We start from the raw sequence: 24647 nt of genomic DNA on the forward strand, positions 1-24647 counted from the left end.
GATTTTGGTATCTACGGGAGGTTCTGGACCAATCCTGCACGAATACTGAGGAATGACTGTAATGAATTGGTTCACTAGCATTCTCCAGTGGTGACTCTTTCTTTTTCTTTATAAAAGTATTATGGGAATTGGGTTGTAGCTCAGTGGTTGAGCATTTGCCTGGCATGCAAGAGGCCCTGGTTTGATCCCCAGCCCCCCAAAAAAACCCGAAACCCCCACATCATTGTGGACTCATGGACTTATGCACATTAGCCATATTTCAATCCTTGCTATTATTAACCTGAAAAGCTCAGATTAATATGTTCAACTTTTGTCAGTGGGAACCTCTGCAAGTCAGTTCTTGGATCCTTTTGCTGCAACTCTAGTGGGCTTTGAGAGCTTCCTTGTTATCTGTACAGACAAGATGATCCAGGCCTCGGTTGTCTGTTTCCTGCCCCGAGCCTGGAATGTGGCCCCCACAGAGCCCTGGTTCCTGTTGATGGAAAATGACGTCTGGAGACCCATGTCTGGGTAAGAGAAGCCGTCACTGCCACTTTGTTGGTTATTGTTCCAGGCCTTCTCAGAGGAGAGAGCCAGAAATGTTTGAGTTTTTATTGTTTTTCTTTTCTTTTTTCAGTACTGGGGATTAAACTCAGGGGCACTTTACCACTGAGCTATGTCCCCAGTCTTTTATATTTTTATTTTTAATTTTGAGACAGGGTCTTACTAAGTTGCTGATACTAGCCTTGAACTTAGAATCCTCCTACCTCAGCTTCCCGAGAAACTGGGATTACAGGTGTGTGTTGCCAAGCCTGGAGTTTGATTGATATATATATATATATATATAATTTTTTTTTAAGAGAGAGAGAATTTTAATATTTATTTTTTAGTCTTCGGTGGACACAACATCTTTGTTTGTATGTGGTGCTGAGGATCGAACCCGGGCACATGCCAGGTGAGCGTGCTACCGCTTGAGCCACATCCCCAGCCCTGGATTTTGATATTTTTAATTCAAATTTAGGACTACATGTTTTTTCCCTAACAATTGAGCCATATCCCCAGCCCTTTTTATATCTTATTTAGAGACAGGGTCTCACTGAGTTGCTGAGGCTGGCTTTGAATTTGTGATCCTTCTGAGCAGCTGGGATAAGGCATGTGCCGGTGTGCCCAGCTAGCTCTTAATCTTTTGGTGGGGGTAACCAGGGATTGAACTCAGGGGCACTTAATCACTGAGCCACATCCCCAGCCCTATTTTGTATTTTATTTAGAGACAGGGTGTCACTGGGTTACTTAGTGCCACGCCAAGCTTTTGCTGAGGCTGGCCTCTAACTTGCAATCTTCCTGCATCAGCCTCCTGGGCTGCTGGGATCACAGGTATATGCCACCATGCCCAGCCCTGTCCTATATCTTTCACATGACTGCTTACAGGTACTACAAACAGCAGTCTCATACTGAATTCAAGTTGGACAACGTCAGACCCCGAACCTGCTTCTCTCCATTCCTTTTTATCCTCTGGGCAAGCCACCAAGTAAAATCTTTAACTTTTCTAATTTCACGTAGTGTATAATAAACATATAACCCCGTATGTAGGAAATATGTGTTAACTAAGGTTCAACAGCCAGTGGCTTAAATTATTTGAGAAGGCTACTTTCTGCTGAAGTCAGCAAGGCACCACCCCTCTGTATAAATTATGCACTTGGAAAATACGGCTAGCAAGTGTGAGACATGAATAATTGATAAGTAAGCTTTCCTAATGATGTATTACTGCAGATGTTGCTCTTTGTGTTTTTAAGTGTGGATGGGTCACTTTCAAGAGTTCCTCAGTTGGTGGCTTTGATCTGGGCCACTATTGCTCAAAGAATGTTATTTCAAGGATTGCCTCACTTAGTGGCGAGTGAACTTATCCACATTGTTTTGTTCCATAGGTATTTCTAGACTAAAAGCTTCCTTTAAAAATGAATGTTCATGGGGCTGGGGATATAGCTCAGTTGGTAGAGTGCTTGCCTCACATGCACAAGGCCCTGGGTTCAATCCCCAGCACCACAAAAACAAAACAAAACAGAGGAATGTTCATTTCTGCGTCCTGTTCGAGTTGTCTTCTGTCCACCTCCCTGTGGCTTTCCCACAGGCTAGAGCCTGTACTTCATTTTTTCAGTTTGTTGTAAATCTTTAACATGATTTGCAGATGACTGAGGGACTTAGAAATCTCCTAGCTGTCTCACATGAACAAGCCTTTGTCCCTCCACTGGTTCTCACATGGTTTGAGGGCTGGGGTCTTTGAGAGCTGGATGAGGTTCACTGTTAGTCCTCTGACAGCTTCCTTTAGAAGCTGGTCGTGGAAATGTGGGGTGGGAGGCATTTGTGTGATCATCGGAGGGAAAGTGTATTCCCAGGTTGATGTGTCAGTGTTTCTAGGCCTTCCTTGGTGACGTAGCAGTGCCATCACATGGTCCTGGTTCCCTGGTCTGTTTGGATGAGGCTGAGGGTAATTGTGACTCCTGACTCATGATTGCATTGGGTTATTGTGTTATGTGGAAAATACCTTGTCCCCTGTCTGGTTAAGGAGCAGAGAGGGGCAGCCCACCTTGACTGCTGTAGCCCTGGCCCTCAGCCCTGTTAGTGAGTGTGAGGCTGAGAGGGTGTGCTGTTCCTTCCACAGCACTGACCTGGTGCTCATTAGACTCCGGTCTCTGTGATGTTCAAAGGTAAGCTAGCAACAGCTGTGTTAGTTAAATTCATATTTTCCAGTGAAACTATCATATGTTCTACAACAAGTTAAGGTATGAAGAGCCTTCATCACAAGGATGATGGAGGTATGGAATGGCAGGTGCTGAGACTTAAGCATGTGGATGTGAGCTGGCAAATGAAAACCTAGGCAGAGCTGATGTATGTGAACATGCTGGTACCCACGGTTAAGATTCCTAGAAACATGAAATAACTGCTTCAGGTTTAATGAAAAAAATTAGGGAAAGCCAGGCTTGATGGTGTACTCCTGTAATACCAGTGGCTCAGGAGGCTGAGGCAGGAGGATTGCAAGTTTGAGGCCAGCCTCAGCAACTTAGTAAGGCTATAAAGCAACTTAGCAAGATCCTGTCTCTCAATAAAAATGGCTGGGAACCTGGCTCAGTGGTTAAGTATCCCTGGGTTCAATCCCTGGTACCAAAATAAATAAGTAAATAAATAAAACAACAACAGAAAATATTAGGGAAAAATACACACATTCACCCACAGGCATTGTGGGGCCTTTTAGCCTTCATTTTATTTTATTTCTTTATTTTTAATTTTTTTTTTTAGTCGTAGATGAACACAATGCCTTTATTTATTTTTATGTGGTGCTGAGGATTGAACCCAGTGCCTCACATGTGCTAGGCAAGCACTCCACTATTGAGCCACAACCCCAGCCCTCTGGCCTTTATTTTAAACAGATCATTATTAAGACGCAAGACTATTAAAAAGAAAACAGGGCTGGGGTTATGGCTTAGTGCCAGAGCGCTTGCCTCACAAATATGAGGCACCAGCTTCAATCCTCAGCACCACATGAAAATAAGTAAATAAAATAAAGGTATTGTGTCCATCTGCAACTAAAGAAATTAAAAAAAAAAAAAAGAAAACAATGATCTATTTTTTATTTTCTTTATTTCTCCCTGCTGTGATTTTGCTTGCTTTTTTTGCCACTGTCCCAAATCAGAAGTAAAACACTTTGGGTTAGAAATTGCTCTAATTATTTTTTGATTAGTGTTAACATGTTGTTTTTGTTTTGGGGGATGGAACCCAGGGCCTTGTGCATGCCAGGCAAGCACTTGACCACATTCTAAATTATATTTTGAGAAAGTGTCTTGCTAAGTTGCTGAGGCTGACCTCAGACCAGCAATCCTCCTGCCTCAGCCTCCTGACTAGCTGTGGATTATAGGTGTGCAGGTGGGAATTATAGTGGGAGTCTGTACTGTGCCTAGCTAACATCTTTTTAGTCAGCCTTTTTTGCTGGGTTCAGTGTGATTGCCATCTGCTTGTCTGAATTTTTCTTTTCTTTTTTTTTCCTGTTTATCCTTCTTAGGCAGCTATTTTGCCAGTCACTTCATCATGGGAGGAGAAAAATTTGACTCAACACATCCTGAAGGTTACCTGTTTGGCGAGAACAGCGACCTGAACTTCCTGGGGAACAGACCAGTTGCGGTAGGGCTATAATCTCTTTGCTTCCCGTGGGGCTCCAGTGGCCAGCAGCCATGTAGAAAGCAAGTTTGCAGTTGCTGGCTCAGCAGTTGGTGGCCTGGTGTGAGCTGAGGGGCCTTAGGAGCCAGCGGTGTTGGTGCTGGAGGAGACCTGGGGGAGGCTGGCCCTCTGGGCAAGGTCAGTCAAGTGGCCACATGAAGCTTTCCTTGGATTGGAGTTCTGCTCACCGGACACCTCCACTTGCCTTCCATTCTGGTTATCTGTCTCTTTCTCTGTTTTCTGTCTGCCTCCCCCTTTAGGAAGTACGATTGAGTGCCAGATCTTGAGCAGAGCCTGGTACACCATGATAAGCCTTGCCAACATTGTTGAATAAATGACTGAAAGTTTCATTTGGTGCTGAATTGATGTTAGAATTTGTCTCTCAGTTGTTTGTTCAGATTATTTTGTGAACTTTATTTTTTAAAGTGATTCTCCTGCCTCAGCTTCCTGAAGATCTGGGACTGTAGGCGTGCACCACTGTGCTTGGCTCTGTAAACTTTCATCAAGCACCTTCTCATGCCCAGCTTTTGGGGCTTTATGACAGAGGCTGCTGTGTGGCTTTAAGTGGCTCCTGTACACTAAGAAAGGTCCTCGGGGCTTTCTGACAGTTTTCTACTCCCCACGAAGACTCACCAGTCAGAAGACTTCTAGCCACTTTGATTTCAAGAGTGAGAAATCCTAGGGTCCAAGAGATGAACACTGGTAGCAGCCAGCATTTAGGAAGTACACACTGTGTTTGAGGCAGTGTTCCTAGTGTGGTTTTGTTTTGTTTTGGCACTGGGGACTGAACACCAGGGGTACTTAACCAGTGAACCATACCCCCAGCACTTTATTTTTATTTTGAGACAGGTCTTGCTAAGTTGCTCAGGATGGCCTTGAACTTGCAATCCTCCTGCTTTAGCCTCTCTAGTTGTATGCCACCATGCCTGTCTGTTCCTAGTGTTGGATACACAATTTTTTCTCAAAGTTGTATAACTAGGTTTGCCCCAAATCCACAGTCTTTCCACTGCCACAGAATATTCTGCCTTTCTCAAGAAACCTCCAGCTTAGTAGGGCAGACAAAACATAAATAGGAAGAGTAGATAAGTGATGAGTACTGTAGGAATTGAGAAATGGAGAAAGAGAACAGTTAGGGCAGATTGCTTGGTGGTGTGTGAGGACATTGGACAGGTGGGGGGAGTTGAGTGGGGCTTTGAAGAATGGCTGCTTGACCAGGTGAGTGGGAAAGGAGTGACACAGAGTACAAGTCTGAAAGCATTCATGGATTAGTAGGATCAACAAATATTTATTGAGCAATTACTGTGTTAGGATCTTGGTACTTGGGATTGAACCCAAGACTTTACACGTGCTAGGCAAGTGCCCTACCAGTGAGCTGCATCCCCAGCCAGTGGTCTGTTCTGCCTTGGAACAAATAAGGAAACTAGTCTGGCCTGATGGCAAAACATGATTGAAAAGGTAGGTACGGACTCTGTTACCTTGAGAGGTTTTCACCCTCTCCTGTGGGACATGGGGAGTGTTTAAGACTTTTTGGCAGGTAAGTGACCTGGTGATGGTCTTCCAATTTGGGCTTTAATTACAAATTTTTTTTTGTCATTGTTGGTTTTCTTTCTACTTGGGTTGACCTCTCTTCTAATTTAGTCTGGCAGTACTCTTCAAAATACCAAGTCCCTTCTGCTTCAAATCAAAGTTATGTCAACTAATACTGATCCAATGTATGCTTTGATTTTGCTGCTGCTTTCTTAGCAATTAGAATAGGAAGAACTTTCTTTTTTTCTGAAAGAGCCAGATAAGGATTTTTTCTCACTTACAGGATTCTGTTCATGCTTAGAAAATGGCTCTTCCTTGGGCTGGGAGTGTAGCACAGTGGTGGAGCACTTGCCTAGCATGTGCGAAGCTCTGGGTTTGATCCTCAGCACCACACAAAAAGTATATAAATAAAATAAAGGTATTGTGTCTATCTACAACTAAAGATTGAAAGAAAGAAAAGGGCTCTTTCTTATATGGATTGACCTCTTCATCTGTTTCTTTCTTTCCTCTGATGTCAGAATAGATTATATTTTTTAATATTTATTTTTTAGTTATAGGTGGACACAATATCTTTATTTTATATTTATGTGGTGCTGAGGATTGAACCCAGTGCCCCACGCATGCTAGGCAAGCGCTCTACCAGCCTAGATTATATGTTTTAAAAGGATTTTTTTGCTTCTAGGTGATTCTAAAATATGCAAGTGCTTTTTTGGGTTCATTTTGAGGTTTATGCTGACTGGCACATGTGCCTGAAGTGAGTCACCTGCTTACACCTCTGAGGAGGCCTGAGCTCTGCCTGAATTACTAGGGAGTAGACTTGATGTTAAGTTTGAGGCTTTTTTCTAAGGGAGTATTGACATTGGTGTTTTTCTTGTTGTTTTAGTTAGTAATCATTAAGTATGCTTAAGGCTCTATGGAGCAAATTTTTGAAAAAACATACTATAATTTCACACTAGGAAAGAAAATCAAAGTAACTTCAAATAGCTATTCAGAAATATACAGAATAATGTAGCATGCTTCTCTTTTCTTTCCCTACATGTTATTTAATAATAACAATGGCTAACATTTATTGAACACTTCCTAATTTGCCAGACCTGGTTGTCCTAAGCACTTCTTATGTGTTACTTCATTATGTCCTCACAGCTAGTGAGGACGGTCCTTACTGAGAGGTGAAGAACTTGAGGCACAGAGAATTTTAATGAAGATTACCAAACCAGGTGTGATGGCACATGCCTGTGACCTCAGTGACTTGGGAGGCAAGACAGGAGGATCACACGTTCAAGGCCACTTTGGGCAATTTAGTTTAGTTTCAGTCTCAAAAAATAAAAAGGACTGGGGCTGTAGCTCAGTAGTAGAGTATCCCTGATTTAATACCCATTAGCAAAGAAAAACAAACAAAAAGATCACCAAGCCTGTAAGAGCTGAGCCAGGATGTAAACCTAGCAGCCTGGCTCTGGAGACTGAGCCGCTCGGTCGTTTCTGTAAGAAGGTCCAGTGTTTGGGGGATCTCTGCCCATATCTTGTCTGTGAGTCCCTTTGTGTTGATCAGCTTGTGAGATTGGGTAGAGATCTAAAAGTAGAACAGTGGATTGACATGCTCTCCTGGAGCATCCCCGCGAGGGTGCCCATGTGGTGTGTAATTCCATCTGCCAGCTGACCTCTGGGTTTTGCCATGACTGCTCTTCCCACTCGGTTAGGGAGCAGCCTAGAGACCTGAAGAGCTGACTTCCACTGTCCAGTGGCAGAGCTGGGTGTCAGCAGCAAGCATCAGGTTGCACAGCAGAGAAGACAGCCTTTCAAAGTCATCCTGAGCACGTCACGAGTGGCTCCTCTTTCCAGAGAAAATGAGAAATATGTTAAAATGAATTGTCATATTGAAGTATAAACGCCTGGGCTGAGGTTGTGGCTCAGTGGTACAGCATTTGTCTCACATGCGTGGAGCACAGGGTTGTATCATCAGCACCACATAAATAAATAAAATAAAGGTATTGTGTCCATCTACAACTAAAACAATTTTTTAAAACATATATATATGTGCCTTAGACTTCCAGGTTCCTGGGATTTGTGGTATTTCCTGTCATTTCCAAATAGGGAGACTAAAATCGTGTCATTTCACTGAGCTATCACTTGGTCTGTTTCTGTTTGCTTATTTGTTGTTGTTGTTGGTGGTGGTGGTGGTGAGGATGCTAGGAATCAAACTCAGGACCTTTGTATATTTGTTTTGTTTGTAGTACTAAGAATTGAACCCAGGGTGTTCTCCACTGAGCTACATCCCCAGCGCTTTTTATTTTTTTTTAATTTTGAGATTGGATCTCATTAAGTTGCTCAGGCTGACTTCAAACTTGCCATTTTCCTGCCTCAGCCTCACAGGTAGTTGGGATGACACAGACCTGCACCACAGCACCTCACTAAATCTGTAGTTTTTACTGGAGCGCTGTGGCTCTACCACTTAGAATAACCTGTCAAAGCAAATTTATTATCAAGTCTTAAGGATCAGATTTAAAGAAATTAGAGAGTATGTGTATGCAGAGAGACAGTTGAAGAGAGTGAGAATCAAAATTTCAAGTTTTATTTATATCTTGCCATTAAACTCTCTGTAACCTTGGCAAGTTTATCACTCAGGCTCTCAAATTACCCACTTGCAAAATGGGGTTGATTATGACTCTGGAGGAATGCAGTGCTCAGAAGGTGCCTTGGGATTACTGGATGAAAAGCAGCCTGGGGCAGTGACACCTACAGTCGCCAACCTTTGGACTCAGTTGTGGGTGGAGGGAGTGCACACTGGGTTTTTGTTTGCTTGTTTTTTTTTGTTGTTGTTGGTGGTGGTGGTGGTGCTAGGAATCAAACTCAGGACCTGTGTGTGCTATGGAAGTGCTCTACCACGGAGTTCCACTCCCTCCGTATGCTGGGTTTTCAGTGCTGTCTTTTTTTTCTTTTTTCCCTCAGTATTGGGGATTTAACAGAGGGTTGCTTGACCACTGAGCCACATCCCCTGAAGTGCTGTCTTAGTTGGTGACTGGAACTTCTGAAGGTCTTTCATTCTGGTCCTGCATGCTGGAACTAAGGCCTCTGGGAATCAGTAATAAAATGCTAATTAAAGACTATTCCATTCCTGCCTCAGTGCAGGGATTGCCGCTTTGCCCCCTTATTGAGTTACATCTTGTTTTGTTGACATAATCACTGAAACTCTGAGTTATTTGGAGCTTTAGTGACTTTGGATTGTCAAAGTGTGAAGCAATGTCTTAATTCTACCTGCCATTGTAGCTAGGAGTTCACACTTTTCCTTTCATGTCAAGGGAAGCCCTTGACTTGTGGTCTCCCTCCCAGCAGCTCATGCCATCCTGGGTGCTCCTCACCATCCTGGGTGCTCCTCACCATCCTAGGTGCTCCATGCCATCCTGGGTGCTCCTCATCATCCTAGGTGCTCCATGCCATCCTGGGTGCTCCTCTGCTGGCCACTGGTGTGCTCCCTCCCCACACCCTGCTGCAGACATGGAGGGCTGAGGGCACTGGTAAGAACCCAGATACACATGGTGTGCTTTTCTCCTGTCTGCAAAAGGAATACCAAAAAGCTGCACTAAATCCAGTTTCTGTAAATAGACCACTTGTATTTATGTGTGCACGAAGAAAAAGGGATTGTTTTGGTTTTTCAGTGCTGGCATGGAACCCTATGTCCCTGCACATGCTAGGCAAGTGCTCTACCTCTGAGCTCAAGAGCAATCTTTTGTGTGTGTGTTACCGGAACTTGAACCCAAGGGACATTGTACCACTGAGCTACATCCCCAGTCCTTTTAACTTTTTTTTTTTTTTTTTTTAATTTTGAGACAGGATCTCTCAGGTTGCTCAGGTGACTTTGAACTTGTGATCCCAGCCGCTGGAGCTGCTGGGATCACAGGTGTGACTACACACCCCTCATTTTGCCCTTCTTCTTCTTATTTTTTTTTTAAGGTTTTTTTTTTTTTTGATAGATCTTTATTTTGTTTATTTATATGTGGTGCTGAGAATCAAACCCAGTCCCTCACACGTGCCAGCCAAGTGTGCTACTGCTGAGCCACAATCCCAGCCCCCATCTTGCCCTTCTTTCTCTGACAGTGGAGAAGGTCACAATCACAGGCAGCTTTGCCACTGATTAGCTTTGAGCATCAATTTCCTCAGTTACAAAGTACCTTTCTTGCAGGAATATTTTAAGAACTCAAAAATTGATAACTATTATGATCTAATTAATGTTTTAGAAAGTTAACTCTAAAAATTACCTCACAGTATAGAGAATGAATAAAAAAGACAGGAAATAAAGAGACCAGTTAGGAAGTAATTTATTTTAGCGAAAGAAGAAAAGACTTGACAGGCCTGAACTCCTGGGTAACAGCATTGGCCTGGCCTGGGTCAGACTGGGGAGTGGGGCAGTGTGCCTTGAGGGAAGGGCGTGGTGGGTGAGCCCCGTGAGGATTCCCTCTGGGAGGCACCATCCAGCCCTAGCCGGCTTGTTTCCTCTGGAGATCCTTTGTGCCCTGACCTGGGCGCCAGCTTCTGGGGCTCACAGTCCAAGAACCCTGAGGCTGCCTGCCCTGTGGCCTGAAGCCTTGGCTGGTCGGTGGCTCCTTCCTTTGTGGTTGGTGGGGGAGAGACTGTCTTTTCTGCTTCCTCCTTCCTGTGTAGGCAGGCTGCAGTTGTTTCTGGCACGTGCTTTGGCAATATTGAGTAGAGTTTTGCTGTGCACCCCCTTTGGCCCAGCTGTTTTACTTCTCTGAGTCTCTTCTACAGAAATACTTTAAAGAGTATGAAGTAATTCCTATTTACAATATGTATTGTGGCATTACTTGTAGTAGTGAAAAACTACAAGATATCTATATGACCATTATGGAGGAAAGGTCAAGAAATTATAATGCATCCATGTTATGAACCAAAATGAGGTGGGTCCATGTCCCTTGAGATAAAGTGTGCCCATAACATCATTTACTGAGAAAAGCAAGTTGTAGTGTATGATGAAGAATCTGATTCCGTTTCTTATAAAATAACAATATATGAATATATGTGCATTTATTTATATACAGAGAGATTTATATTTATAGTTACATAAAAATACATGCAAGAATAGTGCATTTTAAACTGTTATAGCAGGAATATGGAGCATCTCAGGGAGCGGGTATTTGCTTTTTTTATTATCTTTTTTTTGGTCGTAGATGGACACAATGCCTTTATTTTATTTATTTTCATGAAGTGCTGAGGATTGAACCCAGTGCTTTGCCTGAGCCCGGCAATCACTCACCACTGAGCCCAGCCCCAGCCCCAGCCCGGTTATTTCCTTCTTAAGTTCACATTCTTCAGTGTTATTCAAATTTTTTCCAGTAAGCATGTTTTTATTTTTAAATAAAAAGCATTTCAATTTTCTTTAAAAATAGAGATGGGATATTTCTGAATGGAGGAAGGAAATAGGTCTAAGAGAATATGAGAAGTAGGAAAATTAAGGAAGTTCACAAAGTAATAGTTTTAATTTTTTAGTGATCTACAGGAAAGGTGGGGTCTGCTGAGTCAGGTTGGGTACATACCAGGAAGTTGTTTGGGGACTTGTGGAAAATGAGGTAAGCCAGGAAAAGGAGAGGGGCCTGGAGCTTCATCTTGGCACTGAGGCTCACTGGTCCGCCTTTAGAAACCCTGGATTCAGTATGGATGTGATTTGCTTTTAACCACCAGAAAGTAAGAGGAAACCCAGCCTAGAGAAGAACTGAGCTAGGGAATAAATTCACACTTTGTAAATGGCTTAGAGCTTTACAGAGAATGTCACTGGGACTTTTTTAAAATAGCATTCTTGACCTGGCATAGTAATGTACGCTGGTAATCCCTGTTACTTGGGAGGCTGAGGCAGGAGGATCATAAGTTTGAGGCTAACCTCAGCAGCTTAGTGAGACCCTATCCCAAAATAAAAAATAAAAAGGCCTGGGGATATAGCTCAGTGGAACAGCACCCCTGGGTTCAGTCCCTGATACCAAAATAATAGCTTCATTGAGAGACTCTTCTTGGGTTTTTCATAGTAGAGTTACCATCTTTCCCTTGGTAGTTAAGTATCTTAGAGAAAGATACTTTGAAACTTTTGCCTGGATTTTTTTTTTTTTTTTAATGCATGAAAACAAGTTTCGCCTTTGTTTCTTTAGCCAAAAATGCTGAGGGGGCTAAGGCTGGTGAAGTAGGACTTGCATGTATTTGAGAAGTTGGACAGTGGTCATGATTTTACCTGACTGGTATAGAGACTTCAGGGTTTACTCTTGTGGATTAAAGTGATAGAAAGGGGTTGCATTGTAATCTGAATTTATGAAAGGAAGCAAGTTCTGGGGATGATTGGAGAGCAGGGTGTTTTTAGTAGCTGTAAACCTAGTTGGGTTGCTTCTTCTGTGTAAAAACTTCAAAACCAATTTTAATTATAAACAGTGTACTCACAGGAAGAAGAGAATGGGAGGAGGAAATAGCTTGTTTTGTTGTTGTTGGGTTTTGTTTTATTTTGTGGTGCTGGATATTGAACATGGGGACTGTGGCATGCTAGGCAAATACTCTGCCACTGAGCGACACCGCCAGTCTTCATCGTTCTTAATTTGGCTTCTGCGGTAGCTGAGAAGATCCTTTTCTTTCGTAATCATTAGACTGTGCCTACTTTTGATCTTTTCCCCTCACTGTTATCAAATTGATTATCTTATTCATCCATTCATGTAACATTCTGTTGAACACCTCTGGGCTCCAAGCTACTGTCAGAGACCAGAGATACAAAAAAGATAAAATGCAGTTCCTGCCACAAGGAGCTTATCCTAAAACTAGGAACAGTGAACACCCTGGAGGAGCGCTGCCTGCGCAGAGGCACCAAGACCCAACCAGGCGAGGCTCTGCTGTCCCAGAGGACCCATGGCCTGGGTGCAGGGCCCAATGGGTAGGAAGTGACAAGGCTGTCCTGCCAGGCATGCACAAGGGCCAGGTACACCCTTCTGTGAGTTCTGTTTTGCCACAGGTCACTGGCAGGACAGAGCATCTTAGCTTAAGAAATATTAAGTACTAGATCAACTTAATAAATATTGCTCCACAAACTCAATCAAAAAGCACTTGGGTGCTCAGTGGTAGAGCGCTTGCCTAGCACATGTGAGGCCCTGGGTTCAAACCTCAGTACCACATAAAAATGAAATAAAGATATTGTGTCCACCTACAACTAAAAAATAAATATTAAAAAAAAAAAACACTTGGTGGCCTGTGTTTTTCAGTTATTCTGTGAGTGTTAATTTTGCTAGTCTCCCCTTAAGTCTGTGAGGCAAGTCCTGGAATTCTAGCCAGTCACCATGGGGCATGTGCTGTACTGTGCCGAGGATCTAGTGTTCACGTATTCATTCTACCAGGACCTGCCTCTGCCTTCCACCTGCGCAGGAGCAATTCCTTGGGATGGTACAAAGATGACTCCCTCCAACATAGATTTGTCCCTCCAGTTATCATCTCAAAGAGTAGATCTCAGACACACACACACACACACACACACACACACCTGTGATGCAAAGGGAGAAGTGAAAAATAAGTGTGGATCTGGGCTTACAGAAGTGTGCAGAAAGGAACTTGGTAAGTTCCACTGACTTGAAAAATGCCTCTATCTGCTTGAACTTTTGATTTGTTTAATGCACAGAGAACTGCTGTGGTATTCATCAGTTGAACTCTAAAGCATCTGGGTTGTAGGAATTTCCTCGAAATTTCTTTGAAACATACTGAAACCCAGGGTACACTCTCACCTCTGTTTCCTGTTGTCATCGTACGCCCCATCTTACGGGAAACTATACTTAGTGGTGTTGCATTTCAAAGAAAAATTTGGTTAACTTTTTCAGTTTGTAAAGAAAAACACAGCGGCCTTAAATTTTAATGAAACAGTTCTACCAAAGTCTGTAAAAGCCAAGACTTGCAGGTCAGATAGCATAACAACCGGCTACATCAAGAGCATCCCCGAGTGGCACACTTGCTCATTGCCTGACGTCGTCTCACCAGGCCTTGATCAAGTAAAACAATAGCTCTAACTACTGCAGGAAGCAACCACACCTGCTTATCTTTAGCAGGTAGCACTGATAAATGTGTGAAGGTGTGCTGAAGGTCGGTATGGTTACACTGTAGAGAGTATCCTGAGCCACATTTTCCACTTGCTGAAATTTTTAGTGCTGATAACATGGGAGGTTTAGGTTCTCTGCTAATACATATGTTAAAATATTTTTAAGAGAGGGAGAGCAAGCAATCAACCTAGGCACTCAATAGAAGTAACATGCCAGCACGCAGCACTCTCAGCTGACAGGGCTGTCACACCCTGTGGCAGGTAAAGCAGGTAAGCCGCTGTCTCCCAGTCCTGACCACCTCTGTGCTGGTCTCTGATGCCCGCTGGCCGTCCCTCTTCTTCAGGGCTGGCCACTTCCCTCAGTCTACCTATGCCCATCACCCCGGTCCCAGCAAGGCTTCCTGCCTGGGCAGAGGCTGGGATTGTTGCCTCCTCCAGCGGGGTGTGTGCATGTGTGTGCTTGTGCCCACCCCCACAAATACTGAAGCAGCCGGTTGACCCTGCCAGAAGTCAGTCCCAGCTAAAGAGGACCCCAGCCCTTCCCCTTCATCCCCTTCCCCTTTGTCCTCTTGTAACTTTTGAATTCTGGAGCTGACTTCTCTTTATACACTATTAACCCAGCATAACAGAACCTTGGTAAGAATGGCCAGGCTCAGAGCTACAAGCTCAGAACCTGGACTGCTGACCATCTTGCTTGTTTAAATCTGAAATCTGTCATGTTTTAGTCTCAGAAAGCTTATAGCTAAGGATAAGGTGCCTATTTATTCTCAATGAACTAAAATCACTCTGATAAGACCTGAAAGATGATCATAAGTCCAGAGACTTTTTTTTTGTACTGGATTGAACCCAGTGGTATTCAACACTGAGCCACATCCCCAGCCCTTTCTATTTTTTATTTTGAGACAGGGTCTTGCTAAATTGCCCAGGCTGGCCTCAAACTTGTGATCTTCCTACCTCAGCCTCCCAAGTCTCTGGGATTGCAAGGGTGTGTCCAGGGTGTTAGTGGAAATCAGTAACAATAGGCAGAACCATAAAGAGAAGGGGTTGCTGAGAATGGGAGACGTTGAAGGATGGGGCTCAAGGAGTAGAGATTCACAAGGACAGCATGAGGGACGGCATAGGTGACAGGCACAGAGAGATGCAGAGCTCAGGAAGGAGGCTGTGGGAGGGATAAGGTAGAACACAGGATGAGGGGAAAGCCAGTGCCCTGATGGTCCTCGCAGCTGCGTGCTGAACATGATATCTTGTGGGTGTTTGCATTTTGTCTCTGAGTCTCACTGTCTTCAATCCAACAATTCTAGGCACTGGATTTTTGTATATACCGTATTTAAATGAACTTTAAACTTACAAGCCAAAAAAATCAGTTCAATTGTTTCATCTAATCGCAGCTACCCACTGCTGGTGAGGGGTGATTGAAGAATCATCAGAGCTTTCAGAACTTTTAGAAGCTTAGCAGGACAAAATGGAGCCCCTGCCACCTTGTAAATTAGCACAGAATGAATTTTTCCTTCAGGGTTTCCACAGGTCTTTGTAGTAATAACATAGAAATTAAAACTATCAAGTCATATGCTGTGGCTTTTTATTTTATACAATTTGTTGTAATTAAATAAGGCTTCCATATTTTAGGATGATGTATGGACAAAAATAAAATGTTTTTAGGGTTACTGATTGAGTTGAGGGTTTCTTCCTAAGGTCATATCTGCAAATCTATAGTGTCCAAAGTCCAATCTCTGGATTCTGTATGATTGGCTAATAAACTATTTCTGTATTTCATATTATACTCTTTATCTCAAGCCAGAGCTGAGATTTATAACCTAGTAGACTTCAGAGAAGATTTTCCTTCCAGGAACAAGGGAAAGAAATTTGACAACTCCTGTAATTAATCCTGGATCTTACATAGATGGTTTTAGAGTCAGTATATTTCATTAGGACATACAATGACAGCTTGGAGGTTTTCAACTTGAAGACCAGTTTATAGGTTTATTTGTTTTTATGGAACCTGAGATTGAACCCAGGGCCTCATGCATGCCAGACAAGCTCTCTACCACTGAGCTACATCTCCAGCCCCAGCTTTTACTTTTTGTGTTTGTAATGGGAGGTGGGGAAGATTTTGGTCCTCTTGCCTTTGTCAGTAATTGGGCAAGAGGAAATACCTCTGTTTATATATATATATATATATCTGTTTATATATATATATATATATATATTTTTTTTTTTAAGTGTAGATGGACACAACACAATGCCTTTATTTTTATGTGATGCTGAGCATCGAACCTGGGTCCCGCCCGTGCTAGGCGAGTGCTCTATCGCTGAGCCACAATCCCAGCCCACCTCTGTTTTAAAATACCTGGAAAACCAACATTGGAGGCATTAGAACATTCTAATGCTTATTTTTTGGGGGTGGGGAATTTTATATACATATATATTTATGATGTCATGTATTTTTAAATATCTGTTTCAGCTGATACTGGTGCCTGCCTCTCCAAACAACGTTTAAAAGCAGTATCAGGCATCTCAATATCTCTTGCTTGAAAGTTGATTCTTATTTGTGAACTGGGCTAGAGAAAGGGCTGGTCTGAAAGGGATGGTTCTGATCATTTGTCATTATTTGTCAGTTGCTGCAGGGAAGAGATGGCCATGGGGCTTTACTGAAAGCTCTGCTCTTCCCATTACCTGCATCTGAGATGAGCTGGTCCTTCTCCTCTGAAAGCAGGTGTCTTCAGGAGCATAGTGTGATTTCTGAAGCACACTGTGGCGGTCGGAGGTGTGAAAAGGGGAGCCATCCTGCCACAGGGCCTAGAAGGCAAGTAGGTTTCATTTGTCACCTAAGTAGCGCACAAGCTGTATACTTGTGCTTGGTGTCAGAGTGGTGCTGAGCGTCTCAGTAATCCCAAGCCATGAGTTGAGACCCAGACCCTAAGAAGAGAGAGAAAATGGTCTGTGATGGTCACTAGCCAAGATCTGTATAGTTTTATGATGTGTGTTTTGCTCTGAGGTAGATTGTTGGCACTCTTGTCCTATTAGGGTGAACAAAGAGAATTGCTTGATTGGGCAATTGCTTAAGGTAATTACTTAAATATTTTGGAAAAGGTCAACATTAAGTGTGATGTCACATAGCCATGACATTGCTCTTGTCTACTTCCTGCCAGGAGACCTTGCAAAATATTTGAGAGACTATAAATAGACAGCTTTCCTGGATGGATTTCTTTGATAGCCAAGTCTGAATACAAAGCGTATTTGTGTTCAAGGTCATCTTGTGACACCCTCTTGGTGTCTCTTTCACGTCTTTGACTTGGGTGAAAAGAATGTCTTACATCTTCTCAGCTTTATGCTTACCAGTCCCACTGAACTGTGATTGACTTCCCACCAGGACAGAAAATGAGTGCCAAAGGGATTGCTTCAGCTAATACACAGACCATGTCATTCTGGTCCACCTCAGTCTCCTCAGACTGTCTCAGTGCTGCAGCTGGCTGAACAGGCAAATTTGTACTCAGTTCACAGCTTTCAAGCAGAGACTCACTGGTCTGCCCTGACACAGACCTGAGAAAATGTTCTAAACATCACCAGTCTAAAAATAGCCACTGGTAAGCTCTGGACACACTAATATGGTGAGAGAGGAGAAGTAGAGGGAACAGAGCAGTAACCAAGCATCAAATAGGAATGAAACAGTATTTAAATGTAAAAACCCTAAAAACTATTTTTAAAAGAGTGTAAGTAACCAAGTGTGGTGGTGCATGCCTTCAATCCCAGTGTCTCGGGACGCTGAGGCAGAAGATTGGGAGTTCAAAGCCAGCCTCAGCAACTTGGTAAGGCCCTAAGCAACTTAACGAGACCCTGTTTCTAAATAAAATATGAAAAAGGGGATGTGTCTCAGTGGTTAAATGCCTCTGGGTTCAATCCCTGGTACAAAAAAGAAAGAAAGGTGTATGTAGTGCCATAATGAGTTATTATTATGCCCTTTGATGTTGATTTCCATAGTAACCATTATTTAATTTTTTGGCACAAAATATTACATTATTTCTAGAGTTACCCATCATGCTAATTTTTTAATATTTATTTTTTAGTTTTTAGATGAACACAATATCTTTATTTTGTTTCTATGTGGTGCTGAGAAACGAACTCAGTGCCTCACACATGCTAGGCAAGCGCGCTACCACTTGAGCTACATCCCCAGCCCCCGTGCTAATTATTTTTAATAATGCTGCCCAGTGCATGAAATGAATACTTTCTACTTTAATTACAAGTTGTCTAAAATGATTTTCTTTCCCTTTGGGAGCAGATTTTGGGCATTTTATTCTTTTATTTTAGCCTAAGTAAAGAATGAATGAATGAATGAATGAATGAATGGCATAGAAGGGAAAGTTCTTCCTGTAGAATCACAATTACAGGAAAGATGGAAATAGAAAGTCACCAGTAGACAAACACCTCATTAATCATTGTTATAGGCAAGAATTGTCAATGAATGATAAATTCACTTGTGCCCAGTTGGCCCAAGTATGCTGATGAACTGGGCATGGTGGTACATTTCTGTAATCTTAGCAACTCTGGAGGCTGAGGCAGGAGGATCACAAGTCTGATGCCACTTTGGCAAACAACAATTATAACCACAATTTAAAAGGGCTGGGATGTAGTGGTTGAATGCCCCTGGGTTTGATCCCCAGTACCGCAAAAAATACAAAAATACAAGTATGCTAATAAATATTTGCATAGTCTCAAAATTTCTTCCTATAAGACACTTATTAATTATAGAATGCAAAATACTAAGTTTCTGGACCTCACCATCTTAACCAGGTGGTCAAAGTTCCTGGAATGGTGAAGAAAGCACCCTTCTGTGGGATTCTTGCCAAACATGCGTGAGCTGGTCTATTGTGTGAGAACATCAGGGAAATCTAGAATGAGAGAGATTCCACAAAACAGCTGTTCAACATATCAAGATTATTTCAAACAAACAAAGTAAAACTGTCACTGACTGGAAGAGACCGGAAAAAGACATGGCAATTAATGCATTGTGCAGATTTATTAAACAAGAAGTTTGGAAGTTGATTGGAAAAGATTACCTTAAGAAGATAAAGAGAGAGCTTTTAATATTTCAGCCTCCCAGGTGGCTGGGACTACAAATGTACACCAAAATGAGTACTAGCACATTGTTATTGTTGTTGTTTTAATTTTTTGTAGTTATAGATGGACAGAATACCTTTATTTGTATATTTTTATGTGGTGCTGAGGATCGAACCCAGTGCCTCACACATGCTAGGCAAGCGCTCTACCACTGAGCCACAACCCCAGCCCAAAAATTATGTACTTTTTAAGAAGATTTTTATTGGCAATGGAGAACAGTACGCTTATATCTTATGCAACATGAGAATATTTTCTTTTTTTAATTATCTTTTTAGTTGTAGGTGGACGTGATACCTTTATTTTATTTATATGGTGCTGAGAATGGAACCCAGGGCCTCACATATGCGAGATGAGCGTTCTATCACTGAGCCCCAGCCCCAGCCCATGAGCATATTTTCTATGACCAAAATGTGAGTACAAATTTAGGGATAGCTATCAAGATATGTGAAATCAGTGAAGTAAAAATCTTGAGAACATATGGTTGACATTTCCATACACACACATTTGTTCAGTGTGTGCCTCATCTGCACTCCTCCCTTCAGAGGGTTCAGACTGGCAGTCCCATCTTTGGACACCAGATGGCGCCCTGCCAATGGGAGGGAGGTGCTACTTAAAAGGAAGTAGGATCTCCAGGATAGATGGCCAGAGGAGCTGGCTTAGCAGACACAGCTTGATGGGCAGACCCCGGGGGCTCACTTGACCAAGTCTTCTGGTTGAGCCAGGACTATGCTTCTAAGGTATTTGGGGTAATGAAATACCCCAAATGCCTTAGAAGGTATCTCACAGGCAGAAGGATTTTGTCATGCTGTTCTTTAAGAAAGACTTTCTCTGTGTAGAACTCAGATGCTCCTGTTAAAATTTTTAAAAAGTGTGGCAAGAGCTGTGCTTCTGTGTGCAGTGCTGTCTAAGTGTGAGGATGTAGTCAGGAGCTTTGACGAGCTTCCAGAGCCCGAACAGCAAGTGGCATTGTGCAGTGATGACACAACTTACGCACTCCCTGCACCCTCCTCAGGTTCCTAGGGTGGGGTGGCCAAGGCAGCCTGCAGATGTTTCCTGCCAAACTCAGGCGGCTGCAGGAGTCAGAGCAAGACTATTGCAGTCAGACACACCTGGATTGAGATCATGGTTCTGCTGCTCATTAGCCCTGAGGCCTTGGACAATTACACAGATCTTTGGATTCTGCTTCTTTACCTGCAAAATGGCCAACTTTCTCCTATGTCTTTCTGCAGGGGCTTACAGCTGGTGGGATATCTCTTCATGTTAAGAGCAAAGTAAGAGTGTATCTTGCCAGGTACAGTTGCACCTGTAATCCTATGAGCTCAGGAGGCTGAAGCAGGAGGATCACAAGTTCAAAGCCAGCCTCAGCAATTTAGCGAGGCCCTAAGTAACTCAATGAAACCCTGCTTATAAATAAAATATTAAAAAGGGTTGAGGATGTAGCTCACTGGTTAAGCACCCCAGGTTCAATCCCTGGTACAAAAAGAAAAGAAAAAAAAAAGAGTATATCTGCCATAAGACTTCATGGCAGATGTGGTTGTACGATAATGTGGAAATGAATGTCCTTAATGCCATTGTACCATGTGCTTGAAAATAATGAGATGGTGGATTTCATGTTTTGTGTGTTTACTATGATTTAAAGTAAGATAAGGCATAGCAAGGAACTTCAGAGTGATTCCTGGCACTTCATGGCTGCTCAGTTAAATGTTTCCTCATGTTCATTCTTTTTTTTTGTAGCATGTGCAAGTTACTCAAATTTTACACCATTAAGAGGGTTTTCATTTGCTGGAATTTTCTGGTTAAATGAATAGATTAGGGGCATCTGTGTCTCACTTCTCTGTTACCTATAAGGTTTGGCTCACAAATTCCTGAAGAGACTAAATTTCATTATTTTTTCATTAATCTTTTTTTAATATTTTTTAGTTATAGATGGATGCAATATCTTTATTTTGTTTATTTATTTCTATGTGGTGCTGAGGATTGAACCCAGTGCCTCACATGTGTGAGACAGGCACTCTGCCACTGAGCCCCAGCCCCAGCCCCTCATTAATCTTAATATGAAACCTGTTTTCATTATGAAAAACCTCATTTAGGGATTCTTCAAAAATCTGTTAAGAGTTTACTTATTCTGGGTGTGGTGGTGCATGCCTATAATCCCAGCAACTTGGGAGGCTGAGGCAAGAGGGTGGAAAGTTTAAGAATAGCCTGGACTACTTAGCAAGACCCCGTCTTGAAATAAGAAATAAAAAGGACTGGGGCCAGGTGCTGTGGCACACATCTATAATACCAGTGGCTCAGGAGGCTGAGACAGGAGGATCATGAGTTCAAAGCCAGCCTCAGCAATGGCAAGGCGCTAAGCAACTCAGTGAGACCCTGTCTCTAAATAAAATACAAAATAGGGCTATAGATGTGGCTTGGTGGTCGAGTGCCCCTGAGTTCAATCCCCAGAAGAACCTCCCACCCCTTCCAAAAAAAAAAAAAAACAGGAAAGTAATCGCAGCCCTGGACGTAGACTGAGGAGAGCATTACTTCAGGAATGTTCTGGACTTAGATGGGTTCAGGGCTTCGACCTCCTCAGTCTCAAGAAGACTTACACTACCCTTACGTGCTAGTGTAAGAATGGAGCCTCTGGGTTTCAGTGGAAGTAGGATGCTTCTTTTGCCGTAAGTATAGCAAAAGAACAATGGTGTATGTGTTAAGGGAATATTGGAGACAAGCAAAAAAGCTTCACCAGCTGTTTTTGTTTGTTTGGTGCTGTGCTTGGAACTCCGGCCTCCTGCATGCCATGCAAGGTCTCTAGCACTGAGCTGCACCCCAACCCTGGTCAATTTTTTTTTTTTTTCCTGGTCAATTTTAAAAGGAAGATGACTGAGAAGCAAAGAGAATAATGGTGGCTTGAAAGGGGAAGAGAGGAAGGGAAGATGACTTTAATAGCAGAAAAACATTTCCTTCGGTTCACCTCTGATTCTTCTCTACTCTGTCAAATTCCATTTATCCTTCAAGACCCCAGTTTAGAGCCAGGAGCAGTGGTGCATACTTGCAATTCCATAGACCGGGAGGCTGAGGCTGAGGATCCCCAGCTTGAGGCCAGCCTCAACAACTAGCAAAAACCTGTCTCAAAAAAAAAAAAAAAGGGCTGGTGATATAGCCTAGTGGTAGAATGTCCCTGGGTTCAAGCTCCAATACTGCCCCCCCCCAAAAAAAAAAGTCCAAATCAAATACCATCTCCTCCAAGATGCCTTCCAGGATATCTGGCCAGAGAGATTGCTTCCTTAGTTTTTGCCTCTTCTGTAACATTTCTCAGATACTGCCGTTCCTCATGTAGCTGTATCATCTGCCTTTGAATGAAACTTCTAGAAAGCTCTTAACCTTTTCCGCTTTGAGTCTCTCCTTACAGTTTATACTGATGTCATGTGTAAATGAAAGGCCTCCAAAGCTTAGCAGCTGGTAGTAGGAGCCCATGGACAAGATGAGGTTCTCCTGAGCAGGTTTCCATCTATTTCCTTGTATGTCTGTATGGGGGAGCTCAACTGTAGGGATGGATTGATTAGCAGTCAGTCCTGTTGACCCCTGTCCTTGGATAACTTGTGTTTCCTTGCCGTAATTATCATCAAATGAGTGAAGTGGAGGCTGAGAGAACTGGGGCCTTTTTTTCCTTTCTTTTTCTTTTTAGGGGGCACAGAGGAAAAAGAGTGAAGAATAAGAGAAAGACCCATCTTTTTTTTTCTAACTCAGATAGGATTTATGGATAACTCCTAAGTACCTGCACAAATGAAGTGATTAACTTTGCTACTCCAGAAAAAAATTTTAATCCTGAAGTCATTTATTTTGGCTTTAGAATAGGCTAGCATTTGTGTCAGATTTTCCTGCCTAATTACTTTTTGCTTAAGCTTATTTTAAAATTGTTTTAAATTCCTTCAGTATGACAGCCTGGGAAGCGGGGGTGGAGAAACAGCCCCAGTGGGATCTGGACCAGAATTCCCATTTTCCTACTTCAAAGCCTCTTGTTGCCCTGCTCAGAGGAGTCAGCTCTGTGTGGAACAATTTGGCAAAATGTTCTTTAAAGCCTTAAAAGTATGCTTACTCTTTGATCCAGTAATTCCACTTCTAGGAATTTGTCCCAAGGAAATAATCACACAAACACACAGAGTGTGGGGACAAGGATGTTCACCACAGCATCCATATCAGCAAAGAAGTCGGAGCAGCTTCAGACGCTGAGTGCTATGGGTGATAGATAAAGTGCCACTCTCCCTGTGTCGCACAACTGCATACTCAGAGAGAGGCACGCCTGCACCGCACACTCAGAGAGGCAGGCAGGCCTGCGCCTCGTGAAGCAGTCCTGATGTGGGGTGGGGGTTGGGGGCGAGGCCTTAGGGAAACACGTGCTGGTGTTACTAAGTGGAGAAATGATAACTGGTTTCCACTTTTATGTTTTTTCAAGTTTTCTGGTCGAATATGTAATGTTTTGTCATTAGAAAAAGCAACTGTCATCTTTTAAAGAATGCATGTTTAATGTGTCAATGAAAAAGTTAAAAAAGAAAATTCTATATAATGCCCACAGAGTGGACAATCAATGCAAATAATTTAGATCGGATGTGGTTGGGGTTTTTTGTTTTCTGTTTTCTGTACTGGGGATTGAACTTGAGGTCTCACACTTGCTAGGCAAATGCTCTACTACTGAGCTAACTTAAGGATCACATTCATGCATATGAATTATCAGCAATTACACTGAATACATAAAGTCACATGTGCCTTAGTTAAATTATGTTTCCAAAGGAAAAACTCCATTCAGTTGATGTCTGTAAAGGCACAATTAGATTATAACCTAGGTATCCTGTTTTCTGATCCCAGCATTGTGGAGATAGACTCTTCTTGAGCTAGGAGAACCACAGTTTTGCAAAGCCACAATGACCAGTAGGTTTTCTCTAAATTACAGTCGTGTGCTGCAAAATGATATTACAGTCAAGGAAGGATCAAATATACAATGGTCATCTCATAAGATTGTATTACCTGATGATATCCTCACAATCTTAGCTTGTACAAGTTCACCCTGATGTTCCTAGGAAGACAAATTCGCTAGGAATGTGTTTCTCAGAGTGCATTCCTATCATTAAGTGATACATGAGTAAAAAAAACCTGTGTTATCCAAACCCCTTTATAGGACTACTGAGGACCTTTTAAACATTTTTTTTTTTTATGGTACTAGTGATTGAATCCAGGGCCTCAAGTATGCTAAGCAAGCTGTGTACCACTGAGCTACATCCCCAGCCCCAAAATCATTTTTGCTCTACGGAAGCCAATTGCAAGTGAAAAATTTTACATTCTCCTTTCTTTAACTTTTCATTATTATAAACTCAGAGCTCTAAATCTAAAGGTCCAAGTGGGGGAAGAGTTAGAAAGTGTGTGGTAAATGATGATGACAACCATAAACCTACAATGACCCCAAATAACTCTGGGCCACATGTTAAAGAACTCTGCTTTATATGATCAGCTGCAGGGACACATAGTCATGACTGTCTGCAAGCCTCAGCTCTGCTCACGATGGGATTCTGTTTATTTGCAGCCCCTAAATTCCTGGGATACCATGTGGCCTCCCTGAAGGAAAGGGCTTGTGGGTCTGGTTCCCTGTTGCCTAAGGTCATGTGGAAAAGCCTTTTGTGATTAACTCAGCCACCTTGTGTCTTTTGGTATTTGGAATTTCAGTAGGAGTTTTTGATTAGTTCTCTATGTTTTGGGTGCTGACTCAAATAGTCTTTCA

At 42.6% G+C, this 24647-nt stretch overlaps 1 protein-coding gene across 6 annotated transcripts in view; it reads left to right on the plus strand.

The window, feature by feature from the left end:
- Nucleotides 1-24647, plus strand: part of Rnf157 (ring finger protein 157) — a 69254-nt gene that overhangs the window by 14719 nt on the left and 29888 nt on the right. For 5 of the 6 annotated variants that reach the window (XM_015504150.2, XM_015504148.2, XM_015504151.2 and 2 more), the window contains exon 2: nucleotides 4034-4152. In XM_015504150.2, coding sequence (XP_015359636.1) covers nucleotides 4034-4152 — 119 coding nt within the window. Of the gene's footprint in view, nucleotides 1-406; nucleotides 511-4033; nucleotides 4153-24647 lie in introns of those variants that run through there. The other variant, XM_048797820.1, reaches the window with a different exon arrangement.

This window comes from Marmota marmota, unplaced genomic scaffold (genome assembly GCF_001458135.2).
Source record: "Marmota marmota marmota unplaced genomic scaffold, marMar, whole genome shotgun sequence".
NCBI classification, from domain to species: domain Eukaryota; kingdom Metazoa; phylum Chordata; class Mammalia; order Rodentia; family Sciuridae; genus Marmota; species Marmota marmota.